The following is a 15834-nucleotide window of genomic DNA, read 5'->3' as shown; positions in this document are numbered from 1 at the left end:
CGATAGGCAAGTCATCTGTAAAGATTAGGTAGTGCAACATTAGGCAATATGCAAGTCATCTGTATAGATTAGGTAGTACAAAATTAGGCAATAGGCAAGTCATCTGTAAAGATTAGGTAGTGCAACATTAGGCAATAGGCAAGTCATCTGTATAGATTAGGTAGTACAACATTAGGCAATAGGCAAGTTATCTATATAGATTAAGTAGTACAGCATTAGACAATAGGCAAGTCATCTGTATAGATTAAGAAGTACAACACTTGGGCAATAGGCGAGTAACTCCCCATTGTATCACCCCATTTTTCTCTTAAGCTTCGTTGGAAAGGAGACCACATTTAAAGAAAAATTGTAAGCAGTAGTTAATTAAAACGTTTTTTAAAATGACATTTCGGATCACTAATAAATGGAGCAAGTATTTAAAAGGAGCTACTACAAACGTTGTGTACCGGTACAAGGCATTACCATCGTTTAATGACTTTTCATAATGCTATAAAGAGAAAAAACGTTAATGAAAGATCTTTTTTGTCATATCCGCACACTGTGACATCAACCCTGACAACAACACCAAAACACAAAGTTACTAATTTAAAAAAAACATGTTTGTATATAATAAAATAAAATTTACAATATAGAAACCTGAACAAAACTTCTAGTTAACCGTTTTAACATATAATGCATCTGGTATATAGTGATTTACGAGGTTTTACGTATTACAAAACATTTACAAAACCGTTTGTGAACACAAGATGGATTTTAATAGTGGTATTAAAAATGGTAGTCCTATACCAAATCTATTTTCAAAGAAACAGTTAACCTAAAATAATATTTTAAATCTACATTTACTTTTTTTTTTGCATAATAACAACCAGGCGTGGCCAATGCGGCAGAGCGCTAGGATGCAAACCCGAAAGTCTCGAGTTCAAAACCGTGTCCATGTCAGTAGAACGGTACTGTGCACACCCTCACTTTGTATTTATATCAATTGATATATAGTATTCGTTCATTTTCCCTGAAGCTACATGTTAAGCTTATGTTGATGTTCGAATATATCTGCTAGGTATGATAACCTCTCCAACCACTCTATGTCGTTTTTAGTATATGTCTAGTTTCCTTTGCACTTCCAAGAACAATTTGATTTCAAGATTTCAATTCAAAAAAACACGAATCAAAACATTTCGTTTGACAGCCAGCGTACTGTACTATAGAAAAGCAGAGCCTCGTGATCTTTAGTAATGTCTTAATGCAAGTATCTTTCCGGTATAGGTCGGAATAGGTCGAACCCCCAACAGTAGAGACGCAATGCTTTGCTGGATTAGAGATATAGTATCTGATAAAATATGGTTGCTGGCAAAGATTTATATATATATATATATATATATATATATATATATATATATATATATATATATATATATATAATATATATATATATATATATATATATATATATATATATATATATATATGGTATATATATAATTGTATATATGTGTATATATTTATATGTACTTTAGTGGTTTGGTCCTATGTATGTCGTTTTATCCCTGTCGTGATTTTTTATAACTTCATCCGTTAACCTCACGTACTCCTCCACAATCTACCATCACAAGACTGGACTGCCAATTAATGACAATTGATTACTGCGTTAATCGTCGGATTAGGAGTTTTATACAGATAATTAACACCTTATAGCACTGTCTGGAAAATCAGGGATCGTAGGTTGAATTCTCCCTACAAGGGAAAAGGAGGGTGGGGATAATCGTCCTTCACTAGCTACTGATAGTGTTTTTAAAACAAAATATTTTCAGTCGTCGCATTGGTAGTGTCGAATTCACAAATTATGAATTACTGAAAAATAGTAAATAAAACAAACTAGTGGATACACGGTTAAATTTGAAATTAAAGTGGTGATTTTGGTTTTGGTTTCGGTTTGGGGAAAAAGACAAACTATTAAACTAGCACATGCTTTGTTTCTCCATCAACGGACATTTATCTTGTAAGTAATGTTTACACATGTTAATAAAGCAAGGCATCACCCCCCCCCCCCCACCCACACACACACCCCCCGTTTTGTAAGTTTTTACTTTTAGTTGAATATATTTTGAACTTCAAGTAAAATGGACGTGTGTATGTTTTATGTATTTTTTTTTGTTTTAGTGCGATCCATCCCACCCCCCAACTTCAAACGTGTAACGCTACCATGTATGGTCAAAGTAAATTTGAAACCCACAATCTTTAAGACAATAAGATATTCGTTTGAGAACTTTATATGGTTACAAATTTGCAAGAAAAATGTGGGAAACGTAAATTATGCATTTTTTTTTCTAAAATCGTTTATCTTCAAAAATGGGGGGGGGGATACTAATTAAAACACTGTATTGACCTCATTTGTAAAGTAGTAATTTAATACGATGTGGGTTTTTTATGTTTCACAATTTTAATTTACACAATTTTATATAAAGCACAATATCAAACTGTAATATCGATTTTTTCAACATTTTTCTTTTATGCTGTTTTCACTCAGAATAAACATTTACTTTATTGAAAAAAAGTTCTTTAATTAAGAGAAAACGATGCATGAATAAACGACCATTTTTTAAAAATATAATTCTATATACTTTACAGAAGGGACACAATTTTTAAATGCAAGGGAAATAACTTTACATAATAACTCAAAATAATAATAAATCTAACAACTCTTGACAAATACATCATTTCTATTACTCATTTACTAATACCGTGTATTTAATTATTTAGTAAGCAAATAATTGTGTACTAGTTGTAGATAAAAAGAAAATACAGCTTATATCATACTTTCACTTAGAAACAAAGACACATTAGCTTTATTTTAAGAATTGTAATTTAAGAAGTATTAAAATTTGTCCATCCGATGTCAGATCATTTGTATTGTTATCTATTTCTGGATCCCTTAAATAGGGACTAAAGTACTTTTGATTAGTATGTCATGGGTCGGCAACCTGCGGCTCGCGAGCCGCATGCGGCTCTTTTGATATCAAGATGCGGCTCTCCAGCTCCTTGAACAAATACTAATAATGTTAATAAAAAATAAATATTTGAAATAAAAAAAATGTTATTGGCTCTTTAAAACCAAGGGAATTTCGAAAATTGTAACTTTTGGCTCTTCCGCTTCAAAAGGTTGCCGACCCCTGGTGTATGTTAAGGGTTGGCAACATGCGGCTCTTTTGATGCCAATATGCTTCTCTCGAGTTCCCATACGCAAGTATTAATAATAATATTATTTTATTTTCTAAACTCATATAAAATATTATTCTGCAACAATATAATAACGAACGATATAATAATAAATATAAAAAATGCACGCTATTCTTTTACAATATTTAGTTACTCCTTATTTCAATGTACTTACTATTAAAGTGTCCATCCAAAATTCAAAACATTCAACATCATGGTACCTATCATTTGCTGGAAAACGTGGATTGTTTCAAAAAAAAAACTTGTTTTTGTTGAAGAAAACACGGTAAAAATCTGAAAACTAATAATGTGAAGAAACCAAAGCTACTGTTAACATGAATCACTTCAGCATTAATATCACCAAAAAGAAGCAAGTTTTTGCTGAGAGATTTGACCATTTGAAAACAGATGGTGTTCATAGTAAATCATCTCAACACAAAAACAAATGAGATAAGCATTGAACCATTTGGAATTGATGTTGGTTCGCTTCAAATGCAATCGCTGGATTTGAAAACCAAATATTTGTGGGGTTGTAAATTCACAGAAATCAAGAGCAAGTTGCAAGAGTTGGAGTTTAAGAAAAGCATGCAAGTTACACTTCACAAGTGCACAGTTCTAAAAGAAATGTCGCGAATTAAGGCACTTATATTTGACGAATGTGACGCACACATCCCGCCTACAGACCAATCAAACAACTGAGTTTGATAACGCAAAATTGTGATTATCTTCCATTACTGATTGTCCAACTACAAAATCGTTGTATATACCAAAGTACCTTAAATGCTATAAATGTAAAAGAAATAAATACAAACATAAAATTTAAATTGTGTTTTTGCATTTGTAAACTTTGTATTTTCGGCTTTTAATTCGTTTCACTGTATTTGTTTGTTGATATATCATTCTAATGAGAATGTGATCAACTAGACATGTCCATGTGTCCACTTAAGTAAAAAGTCATCATGTTTAAAAACACATACATACAGAAATACACACATATGAGGCAAGAATGTAAAACTGGGCCGTTTTGATTCATTACATTCTATCGTCAAACTTAGTTTCTTTTTCATTACCGCAATTGGCTATTGTAAAATTTACAAAGAAGAAAGACACGATTAAATATCCTTTCTTTAAGATAATGACAGAAAAATGCTGAAGTCGACATAGATACCCAACATACACAAGTGTACTCTATGAACCCAATTTTTTGTTATCTAAAACCAAACTACCTACCATACCATACATGCAAACACCATTTCTACATTTAAACAATATTTTAATCATGTTTAATAAAATATAATATAGGTGGCAGCTCTTGCCTAATGAAATTCATGTTTTTCCACATAAAGTGGCTCAATAAAAATGAAATTATTACACGTCGCCTCACAATATACACAAAGCTACATATAAATTAGTTTAATTTATAATAACTTCAGTCTTTAAATATAGCTAACGTTTTAAATTTTTAAATTTTTATAAAATATTCAATTTGTTTACAGTAAACATATCTAACTTTACATTTTTTTCCATTTTGCCATAAATGTTTTATAAATAATTATTTAATTAATAAATATGTTAGGCACATTGTACTAATTATTTATTCATTTATTTTTAGTCATTAATTTTTATAAGTTGTATCCCTTATCTAGTTTTCCCCAAATACAAAGGGGAAGTAATACATTTTGTCAAGGCCACGCCTAGCTGTTGAAGCTTGCCCTAACCGGGTCTTGATTAAAAAAAATCATAAAAACGTATTAATAACAAGCTTTTATGTAATAATGCACTAAAAAGTAGAACATGAATTATACACTACTATTTAAATAACTATAAAGAAAAGCGTGGGTCTCTTAAATATTAGTAAAGGTATCTAATAGATACTAAAGTGACCCCAAATTTTCTTTATATATATATATATATATATATATATATATATATATATAAAGAGAGAGAGAGAGAGAGAGAGAGAGAGAGAGAGAGAGAGAGAGAGAGAGAGAGAGAGAGAGAGAGAGAGAGAGAGTTGATTTCCAAAATGCAATATATCCAAAATTTGGGTTTCGAGAAAATCGCACTTTTCTCCTACACAAAGCCATTGTACAATATGCTAAAACTGTTTATCAATTTAGGTTCATAACCCTCATTTAAATAGGGCTAGAATGGTTTTTGAAATGTACCTTTATAAAATGATGCTTTTTTTGGTCCCAAAATTTGTGTTTAGTTGCAAAATAAGGTATATCCAGCTTTTGTTAAGCTACAAAACGCAGTATATTCATTTTTTTCTGATAATACATCTGATGTCCAATACTTTAGTTTATTATTTTATTAAGACCCACTTATATTCCAATTGTACCATGTTTTTCTGTTACTTTAAAGTGTTTTTAGTGAGTAATTTCAGTTATTTGAACAATATTCAAACTGTCGCAAGTCTCTAACGAGAGCCTTTAATTTGAAGAGTACAGCTTGTCTTTTCTACTGTTGAACTGTGTCAACAAAGTCTAAAGAAATAAAAAAAGTCATCATAGAATAGTTTTAATAAAAGAAAAAAAGTTTATTATTTTATACAACACTAATAAAATGTAAAAGAAATAGTATGAAATGAAAAAAAAAAGTTTGAAGACAAAAATGAGTGTAAAATAAAGTGAGTGAAGCAAGAAAAAATAAATAATTCAGACAATTTATAGGGGTCGGCGTGGTCGAGTCGGTAAAGCTCATGGTTGCTAAACCGAAAAGTCTCGAGTTCGAACCTTCGGGCAGATGAGGCTCGTAAGCTGGGGACAGCCAATCTTCTAGGAGAGACAACTCCAAAATTAAACACCTGCTGCCTTGTAGTTTGTTCTTGGTTGGACACAGGCTATGGAAGCAAATCCAAAAAGAAAAGCAGGCTGAAATCGGAGTCAATGGCCTCAATGGCGCATAACCAGTTGACACGTAACGCTTAATTGTGTTGGAGGCGTGGTCGAGTCGGCAAAAAGCTCATGGTTGATAAATTCGAACAGTCTCGAGTTCAAACCCCACTGGCAGATAAATTTCGATCACCATTAACACTAATAATTAAGAACGAAGAAGAAGAAGAAAGAAGACAAACTATGCACTATCTACATCAGAGTTAGAATGAGCAGCATCCTCAGTAGCATCACATAGCAGTGCCTTATAAGAAATCTTTATTCTCTCCTACGGCTTCAAGAACACGAAGAACATCTGTATTTTTAGCCACCTTTACACAGTTCTTTTTTCTAGGCTCCTTTGTGTTGAATGAATCCCAGTTTTTCCTTTAAAAAGTGGATATATTAACCATGTATTATTAAGATATTTCCACTGTAACATTGAAAGAAGAGAGCTTCCATTATTGGATAAACCTCTGGACAATAGTCACTTTTTTATTGCCAGTAACTGCAGTACGAGCAAATTCAATATAGCAAACAAGCCAACTCACTGAAGGTAAAGCTATTTACTTACACAATGTTAAACAAAAAGAAGACTGGCAAACTTGCAGCTTGTTTCCATCACTACAAAGAAATTATTTGATCGTCATGTTTCTTTTTTTTTCCTCTGATCATTCACTCTTTTCGTGGTGTCCACATCAAGCAAAGCTACTATAACAGCATCTTGTGATTTACTGTCTTGATATAAAACCAACATTTCAGGCTACAGCCCCGTTAACCAGGTTCACAATACGCCCACACTCCATCGCTTCCTATCATAAATATTCTCAAATGTAAACAATGAGCGCGTAGACTATGTGGTAACTAGCAGAATTTTTTTTTATACGTTGGTGAAAATGCCCCCACCCTCCCAATTTGAAAAGGTATAGGCGCTTTTTACAGTTACCTTGCCTTTTTATTTTGGTGTCATACAATTGATGCATAAAAAAATGTAAAGAAGTCCGTAATGCCTAGTAGCAGTCAACATTCTTTATTTCAACTGCATATTATACAATAATGAGCCTTTTACATTATTATCTACCTCGCTGGGCGCCACTTTGAGTCGGCACCTCTGGGATTACAATAAATTAATTATTGTAATTAATATAAATCTTTTAATTCTGGGCATTTCTGATAATTATCTAACTCTAATATTGATTCAGTGCTAGATTTAGCGTGTAAGTCTCATTGGAAATCTTCAGATTTTCAAATTAAATTAATTTAATTTAATTAATTGTTGGCACTAGAAGATCCTAAACAGAATTTCAAAACATATGTCTACTATGCTGTATATATTGGATATTGATATACAGTCCATTTAAAGAAAGGTTCCAACATATAGAACAAAATAATAATTTACTTGATGCTTTTATATGATATATCCCATATCAACAAAAAAGCTCCTGCATATATACCTACTGACTGCACAATTTAGAAAAATGGTTTACGCTGAAAGCTGATATGGATATTGATGCTAATGACTTTTTCAATGAGCTTCGTATGCATATGCCACGAACAGATGTCCTTCTCAGAGTTTCTTCCAGGCATCTCTTCGAGGGGGCTTTACCCCCCCCCCCCCCCGAAAAATTTTTACCGCCCCCCCCCCCCCCGAACGAAATGAAATTTATATAATTTATATAGAAAATATATACTTTTAACAGTGTCCGCCCCCCCCCCGGAGAAAGTTAACCGCCCCCCCCCCCCCCCCGAAGATTTCAAGTGCCCCCCCCCCCCCCCCCACGGAGAAAAAAGTCTGGAAGAAACACTGGTCCTTCTCTATATAGTACAACCAAAATTGGAAGATAATGTACCAAATGTTGTTATTTCCTTGCGAATATTAACACTTCTAATGTCCGTAGCTAGTTGAGTACTTAGTTTTTTTTCAAAATTGTAATTTTTAATTAAAGGTGTGAAACTACTATACCGCCAGACCCCGCAATACGGCAGGGAGGAGGGGACAGGCCCTTGTGGGGGGGGGGGGGGGGGGGTCAAAATCAGACCAAAAATAATAACTTTCTGCACCTAGATAGGCTAGTGGCTTTGTGAAAACAAAAAAACTAATCGGTTGCAGCAGTGGTTGTTCCACAGTAACTAACACATACCGTTGCGTAGAAAAAAAAAAAAACAACTAAATAAGTTGAAGATTGAAAAAAGGCAAACCTTGAAACCACTTCCATGGTTGTATGATCATCTTTAAAGAGTCGAATAAGGTTGATGATAAAGCTAATTAAAATAGTTTTGTACAAAAAGAAATCTCCTCTCTTTATTTTTATTAAATAAAGCATCCTGAATAATGACTAAGGTATAAAATGAATTAATTCAAAATGAATTATATGGATGCAAGAAAACAAAACAAAAAACAACATAAGAATAAAACTAACACGGGATACCATTACACATAGGTCTGTAATATAAATTATCTATGATCCATTTTCTTTTGACTGACTTGCCAAATAAAATGATAGAGTATTCATAACTTTCGGTGGGTAAAAATGAGATTTTTAAAACTCAATTCTTTCGGTCCAGATGAGTTTGAACCGTTTCCTGTGTGGTTTGTTGTCTCATGATGAATATGCAATAAAATAGGTTAAATCAAATGGTTTAATTTAAAATTAAGTGAGACAGTGTACTAAGACACACAGACACATACATGTATATATACATATTATATATATATATATATATATATATATATATATATATATATATATATATATATATATATATATATATATATATATATATATATATATATATATATATATATATATATATATATATAATATAGCCCAAAGACAAATTGCAATTAACAGCACGCACATTGAATCTACTAATTGGATAAAGACCCTGTTTTCGTAATTCCTTTTTACTCTTGCAGGTGAGTTCATAAGTTGTGAGTGCACGTCTCATTGCCCTGGTCTTCTTTTGTCTCAGGTCCTTGGGTTTGTGAGCCTTCATACGGTAGATTTTACCTAGGTTATCCTTCTGGTAGAATTTACGTAGGTTATCCTTATGTGTCTGTTTGATGACAGTGAGGACACGAGCAACTGATTTGCGCACAGTGCAGATCTTAGCTGATTTAGCTGCAGCTCCACCAATTACTTTGGCAACACGAGGGGTCTGCAGTTCATTTTTTAGCTCTTCGAGCTGTTTCAGAAGCTCTTCCTTCTTCTTGCCACGAAGTTCCTTAGCCTTGACTATGGCCATCGTAAATGAGTTAATGCTACAAATAATTGTACTGTGTCATTTTGATAAGTGTCCCCATTCAATCGTGATCCAAAATTTTTAATAAATTGCTATTGTTTGAAGAAGTAATGATAAAAAGAAAAATTTAAATTTATTCTAAAATTCAACTCAAAAAAAATTAAGGGTGTTAAAGTCCTACAAATACAAATATTTAAACACAAAGTTAAAACGATAAGCGAAATTGATGTTTTAAGATTTATATACATTTTTAAATTAAGAATTTTTGATACAATTGAAACCTGGTTACGATTATTTAAAAATAATTACAATCAAGAATTTAAAAAACAAGTTATAATTACATTATTTCCCCTGCAAATAAAAAAACCAAGAAAAAAATCTACATGGGAGGTAATTTCGTTTTGTCACCGCCTCCGAGAAGTAACTCGCTTGTATCACCCCATTTTTCTAAAACGTTTCGTTGGAAAGGAGACCACAATTTAAAAAAAAAATGTTTGTAAGCAGCAGTTAATTAAAATGTATTTTAAAATGACACATCCGTTTTGTATTAGGGCTTAACCTTCATATTTAAATGGCATAAAAGTATAAATGTAATTACAAAATATAGCTTAACAAATTGTAATATTCCATCAAATTATATATGGATATATATAAATATATATATATATATATATATATATATATATATATATATATATATATATATATATATATATATATATATATACGGCAACTCTAGGCTATGCCAAAGAGAAGGAAATGAACAACCTGTTGTAAGGACAAGTTGCAATGACTTCAACTTATATAACTCTTTTTGTATTATTGTATTTATTTTGCCAACTTATGATTATTATATTTATGTATGTATTGATGACAGAACCAAAACTTATTTGATAAATTATATTAGACTATTAAATATGTATTACTGTAAACTCTTATGACAAATAAAAGGCAATTTAAACCCTTTTGCAATGGCTAATAGTACCTTCATAACTCCTTATCTCCCTTTCCTCATTTCGTGTTAGACGTGTAATCTTTCCCTTTTACAATATAATACATCCACGTGTCTAACACCCCCATCCCCACACTAATATAAATAATCGCTTACACAGCTACCATTATGGCGGGAAAAAAAACACATTGTGAACGACAAAAGGGAAATAACTGCTTAAATAATCTACCGTCCCATCATAAAATCGGTTATAGCCCCTTACCAAACGAACATCTAAAATTTCGAATCACTTTCTGTCAACAAAAAGGTACAAACCTGGAAAAAGATCGACCCCTGCTCCAACCTACATTAACTAGATTTCTGGTCTGATGGTTACTAACATTGTACTTATAATATCAACAAAACATATTTCAACAAATAGTATTCAACTGACAAATTATGTATTACTGAAATCCTTTTTACAAGAGGAAAATAAACCCCGTTGTAATATCTAGCTTTACAGACTGCAATCTTTATAAATATACTTGTATTCACCCTTTTACTCCTTTCATGATCTTGATGTTCATTTCTCTTTTATTATTAATACCTTACTTTTTGCCCTACACATTAGATCAGACATTGTTAAACTAGTTTCTTTTCCTTGTGTGTAAATAGAATACTAGTTGGTAAACATGTGGATGGTCTATGCTGTGGTGGCCATAGGTGCAACTAAGAGACGGCGTGTTTGATTGGGGATTGTGCCCAGCTCGCTCATAGAGTACCTTGAGTGCAGCACTCGAAGAGAACAGTGTCAGTAGAACGTGAGATACGGAGTGATACAGTGTGTGGACTAGTGACATTGGTGGAGGTCTGTTGATTTTCATGTTATTTTTGGAACTGATTATTCATCAAGAAATAAAGTGTTGTAATCTCGAACCTGCAGTCAGAGTGTGATTCTTTAGATGAGGTGGATGAGTCAGTGCCGAATGAGGTGTTCACAGCTTAACGGCAGAATTCCTAAGTCGTGGACAAATACCTACACGACAGGTGGTAAGACACCTCTGTCGCATCTAGGTGCTGCGAGAAGGGGTACAACGCAACCTATCAAGGTACGTCACACGTCTGTCACATTTGGCGTCGTCGGCAGGATGGAAACGAGAAACACACACAAACAACCAAGAATCATAAATCAATCACATTTTCCGCTACACATATAAACACATTGGTATAAGGCAGGCGATGTGATACAATCTATATATATATATATATATATATATATATATATATATATATATATATATATATATATATATATATATTTCTCTTCTTGGAGACGATAGAAAACACCAAGCTGTAAGCGCGCTCCCTACCACCCCCACCCCTAACTGTGGTTCACGCTAAATGTTAACAATCGTAGAGCCGGGTATAGTGACGGCTATTAGGGGCAGATAATGTAGTTTGAAACGATTTTAAACTTAGGGGAGGTAACTAAGAAGAGTTTTCTTTCGGGGATGGGGGGGTGGGGTCGTAGGGGATTGGGGAAAGGAGGGGGTATCGTTCTTAACGACCATCTGATAGTGTTTTAAAGCAAATATTTTCAGTGGCAGCATTGGTACTGTCGAATTCACAAATTATGAATTACTGAAAAGTAGAAAAATAAAACAACTAAATAGCGGCGTATGATACGCCGCGGGTCGGCTCGTATTCAATATTTTTACCTCCCTTTAATATTTTGTTTGTTAATACAGGGGAGACTATCAGCTTACAATTTGCTATTTTACAAAATAAACTTGTAAATTACAAAGTATACCATTTGTCGCTCTTTTCACACAAAACATTATTTACATTAATTTTGTTTTAATCAATGTTATGGTAATTGATTAATTTACAAATAGTAATTAATTTTATCTTAACTTAGTTCCGACGATAAAAACTTTAATATTATTATTTAATTAGTTATATATATCTTAATAGCATCTTACAATGTGGGGGTTTAAATAAATTTGTGTAATGAAATTTTAGATCCTTTAACTGGACGAATAAAAATTGTAAAAAAAGAGAGGTGTGGGAGGACTGCAACAGATACAGATATACATACAGATGGTTAAAAAGGAAGAATGTTTGATCTGTTGTGTCTCATTGTACCCGACATAACAAACCAGCTGCTTATAATAATTAAAACATTTATTTCAGCTCTACTTAAAAGCTCTAACCTCTCAACCCAAAACGACTATGAAAAAAAATCCATTGAATCACCTTTGCATTTTCAGGTTTAAAAATAAGATTGTAATTAGACGTTTTGTATTAGTTCTTTTTATAAGCAAACCATCTTAAATGAATTTAAGTAGGCTACATGTAAGAAAGAAGCATTACTATTGTAAATCTGTATAAGTCCTCACAAACCGATGATGAAAACTGTAATACTGAAGCGAACATGGCAAGGCAAACTGACGCTGTAAATTACATGTCTGAGGAAAAAAAAAATTCAAAACGGACAATCGTGCACTATAACTTTCAAATATATTACAATTAATTAAAAGGTCAGGGTTACCTTAATTAACTTATGTTGAACTGTGTAGTAATAACCAATCGCTAAAATTGTTCGAGTGACGCCACAACCGCTAGTCTGGTGCGTTGCACCCTTTTCGGCGCCCGGGAACAACCTTTTAATTTTCAATTAGCACCCCCCCCTCAAACTTTCAATTTGCACCCCTTCTCAAACTTTTAATTTGCACCCCCCCCCCCCTCCCCATATATTTTTTTTTATATTTGTAGTGCAAAACTGCTGCTAAAATGAGATTTTAATTTGTTTTTCCAACCCATTTTGGCGCCCCCTAAGGTCGGCGCCCGGGAACATATACAAACCCCCCCCCTTCGCTACGACTCTGGTCTGGTGCTGCTAACGAAAATAAACCATTACGTCATAATCCCTTTGTTTATCTACTTCTACAAAAAAGTTTTTATAGTTTACCACTCCTCGTGTTACCAGACTGGAAATAAACAATAAGAAAAGTTACCCTTGTACGACCATGCAGGCTATTCTTAGAAACAAGAGACACAACACAAACAAAGCCTTGTCTAAAAATAGAAAATTATCCAGTTTCTTACAGGCATCTCTTCGCGAAAACAAGTCTACCCCCCCCCCCCTCCCCCAAACGAAATAAAATTTACATAGAAAATGTATACTTTTATACTTTTAACAGCGTCCCGTGACTTCCCGTTGGGTCGCCAGGATCAGTGCTGTGTAAAGGGCATAATATAGCACCGATTCTAGCCGGAAAAAGCGCAATGGCAATGTTTTCGATGGAACTGCGCATGCGTGTGTTTTCAAACAAACCGCAGAACCATAACCCTCTCCCTAACCCTAGCCCTAACCCTAACCCTCGCGCAGCTATTAAGGCCATTGCGCATGCGCAGAACTATTTTGTTTCTTGTCTTCAGCCGAAAAAAAAAAATTCCGAGTAGTCACTTCGTATTTATTAATTGTACACACTTCACCATTCAAATCATGTAATACATCATTTGATATTGAGCCTTATACTGTGTTTTTATAATGTACAGTATTTTATGTATGTTCTTTTGTTGAGTAACTGGCGATTGAAAAAGAAAAGATAGTTAATGAAAAAAAACATATAATTATATGCCGATTTAATAGAACCCAATTGACTACCCATACGATATGATGCATGAAACGCATGCTTTTTTTAAATTTAACGCGCAATCTACTAGGTAGTGTTAAATTGTACTTTTCCGAAAATATGACATTAATGAGCAACACCCAAATATCAGATTCGTATGAGAAAAAAAAAGGAAACAGCCCGCAGTAAGGATTGAACTCACGACCCCTGGTTACCAAGACCAGTGCTCTAGCCACTGAGCTATGGAGGCTTAGTTCAATTATTAAATTCCGTTTGTACACTAATACCATATACAAATATTGTTCATTTGATTTTGTTGAAAATGTGCCGAAATAAAATGTAGATTTAAAACCTGAACTTTAATTGCATTCGTTGTTGAATAATAAAGGAAAAATTTAAGGATAATTCTCTATAATGCTTTATTTTGAACTCAGATTTTGTTTTATGTAAATGTTATATGATAAAGTAAAACTAAAACCTTAACACTCCCCACATACGTGTAGTATGAGCTATGTGTTAAGTACACAGAAACAGCCTATTGTCATTGATTATCCGCTAATCTCATTCAAACAATTTTATCGTTTTTATACTTGTAACTAGAATATTATTATTTTTTTCAGTACTACTTTGGTTTAGTTTTGGATTGCTTTATTTTTTAAAATAGTTTTTTTCACCAAGTTATTTATAGTTATTTAATATCCTTAAAAAATCTGAATATAGTTACGTTTTAATAACTTCGTTTATGATTAGGTTAGTTATTTATATTTAGTGAGTTAAATAAAAAATTATTTAAGCAAAAATAAGACTAAATTTTAATAGTAGCCTACAAGTTACAACACAAATGTATTATATTATTCTTGAATCTGTAACGAAAAGCACATTTACTTTTGTTCTTTATTTCATCAACAAGAAAGTCGTAGAGACTAATGGATAAAAGGTTAAAAGTGCATGCTGTAACAATTTTCAGATAAAAGGGAATTCACCAAAGAAAATATTCAGATTTTGTTTAAAATCTGTTATTTCCGCAGTTTATAGAGCTACAGTTTATAGAGCTTCAAATACTTTAAACAGTTTGTGTGGAGTACATATATCTAACATAATGTCCATAATTTATTGATTTTGTTTTTAATTTAATTAAAGAATAGCTAGTAGTATGTTATCCCTTCTTATAATAAACATGTTGAGTTAGAGGGGGGGGGGGAGGGGCGAAGTTGTAAGGAGGTGGGGGTGAGGTGGGGGTGGGGGGAGAGGAAAAGGTATTTCCCTTTCCAAAGCGAAATTTAAAAAAAAATGATATAGAAAATATACATACCAGACATTTTGAAAAGAGCAATTATTGTAAAATGCCAAATTTTACTTAAAATAGAAGATTTTTTTTTACTCATTAAAGTCTATTGTTAAAATTAGTTTCGTGTTCATTACCGCAAAAAAATGTTGTTGTAAAATTCATAAAGAAGAAAGACAAGAGCAAATACCGTTTCTAAAAGAGAATGTCAGAAATATGCTGAAGTCGATATAATACCCAAAACACAAGTGTACTCTATTATTTAAATATGAGCCGACCCGCAGCGTATCATACGCCGCTATTTAGTTGTTTTATTTTCTACTTTTCAGTAATTCATAATTTGTGAATTCGACAGTACCAATGCTGCCACTGAAAATATTTGCTATAAAACACTACCCCCCCCCCTTTACCCTAACCCCGACCCTACATCCCCCCCCCCCCCCCGTGAAAGCAGCCTCCTCTAAGTAAGTAAGTTTAAAATCGAACTAAATTATCTGCCCCTAATAGAAACCCGGCTCTACGGCTCTACGATGTGTAAACATTTAGCTTTGTAAATATGACAACAGCTGACCAGACAATGTGGGGGTGGGGTGGGGGTGGTAGTGATAGTGATAGAGAGAAAGAAAGGGGACTGCAAGGAGGCGCTTG

At 33.1% G+C, this 15834-nt stretch overlaps 1 protein-coding gene and 1 non-coding gene across 2 annotated transcripts; both read right to left on the bottom strand.

Moving 5' to 3' along the window:
- Nucleotides 1-6355: 6355 nt before the first annotated feature.
- LOC131943116 (large ribosomal subunit protein uL29-like) lies at nt 6356-9338 on the bottom strand. Its single transcript, XM_059303139.1, has 3 exons — nt 8940-9338; nt 8289-8425; nt 6356-6476 (listed from the first exon to the last, which is right to left on the bottom strand). Exons 1-3 carry the CDS (start codon nt 9333-9335, stop codon nt 6356-6358), a joined length of 654 nt encoding a protein of 217 aa, XP_059159122.1. The 5' UTR covers nt 9336-9338.
- Nucleotides 9339-14078: 4740 nt separating this feature from the next.
- On the bottom strand, nt 14079-14151 carry Trnap-ugg (transfer RNA proline (anticodon UGG)). The gene has a single exon. It is a non-coding gene; the product is annotated as a tRNA-Pro (tRNA).
- Nucleotides 14152-15834: the final 1683 nt, after the last annotated feature.

Source organism: Physella acuta, unplaced genomic scaffold, assembly GCF_028476545.2.
Source record: "Physella acuta isolate Inbredline_101_S28 unplaced genomic scaffold, ASM2847654v3 ptg000442l, whole genome shotgun sequence".
Lineage (NCBI taxonomy): Eukaryota > Metazoa > Mollusca > Gastropoda > Physidae > Physella > Physella acuta.
Note: the sequence above shows the minus strand (reverse complement) of the source record. Positions and strands in the feature narration are given on the sequence as shown.

Excerpts from the sequence above, each read along its gene's own strand:
- LOC131943116 (XM_059303139.1), bottom strand. The coding sequence starts at position 9,335 with ATGGCCATAGTCAAGGCTAAGGAACTTCGTGGCAAGAAGAAGGAAGAG. Across the intron at positions 8,426-8,939 it reads GTAGATTCAATGTGCGTGCT|TCATTATTCAGGATGCTTTA; the intron begins GTTAATTGCAAT and ends TTTATACCTTAG. Across the intron at positions 6,477-8,288 it reads ACCATGGAAGTGGTTTCAAG|GAAAAACTGGGATTCATTCA; the intron begins GTTTGCCTTTTT and ends CACTTTTTAAAG.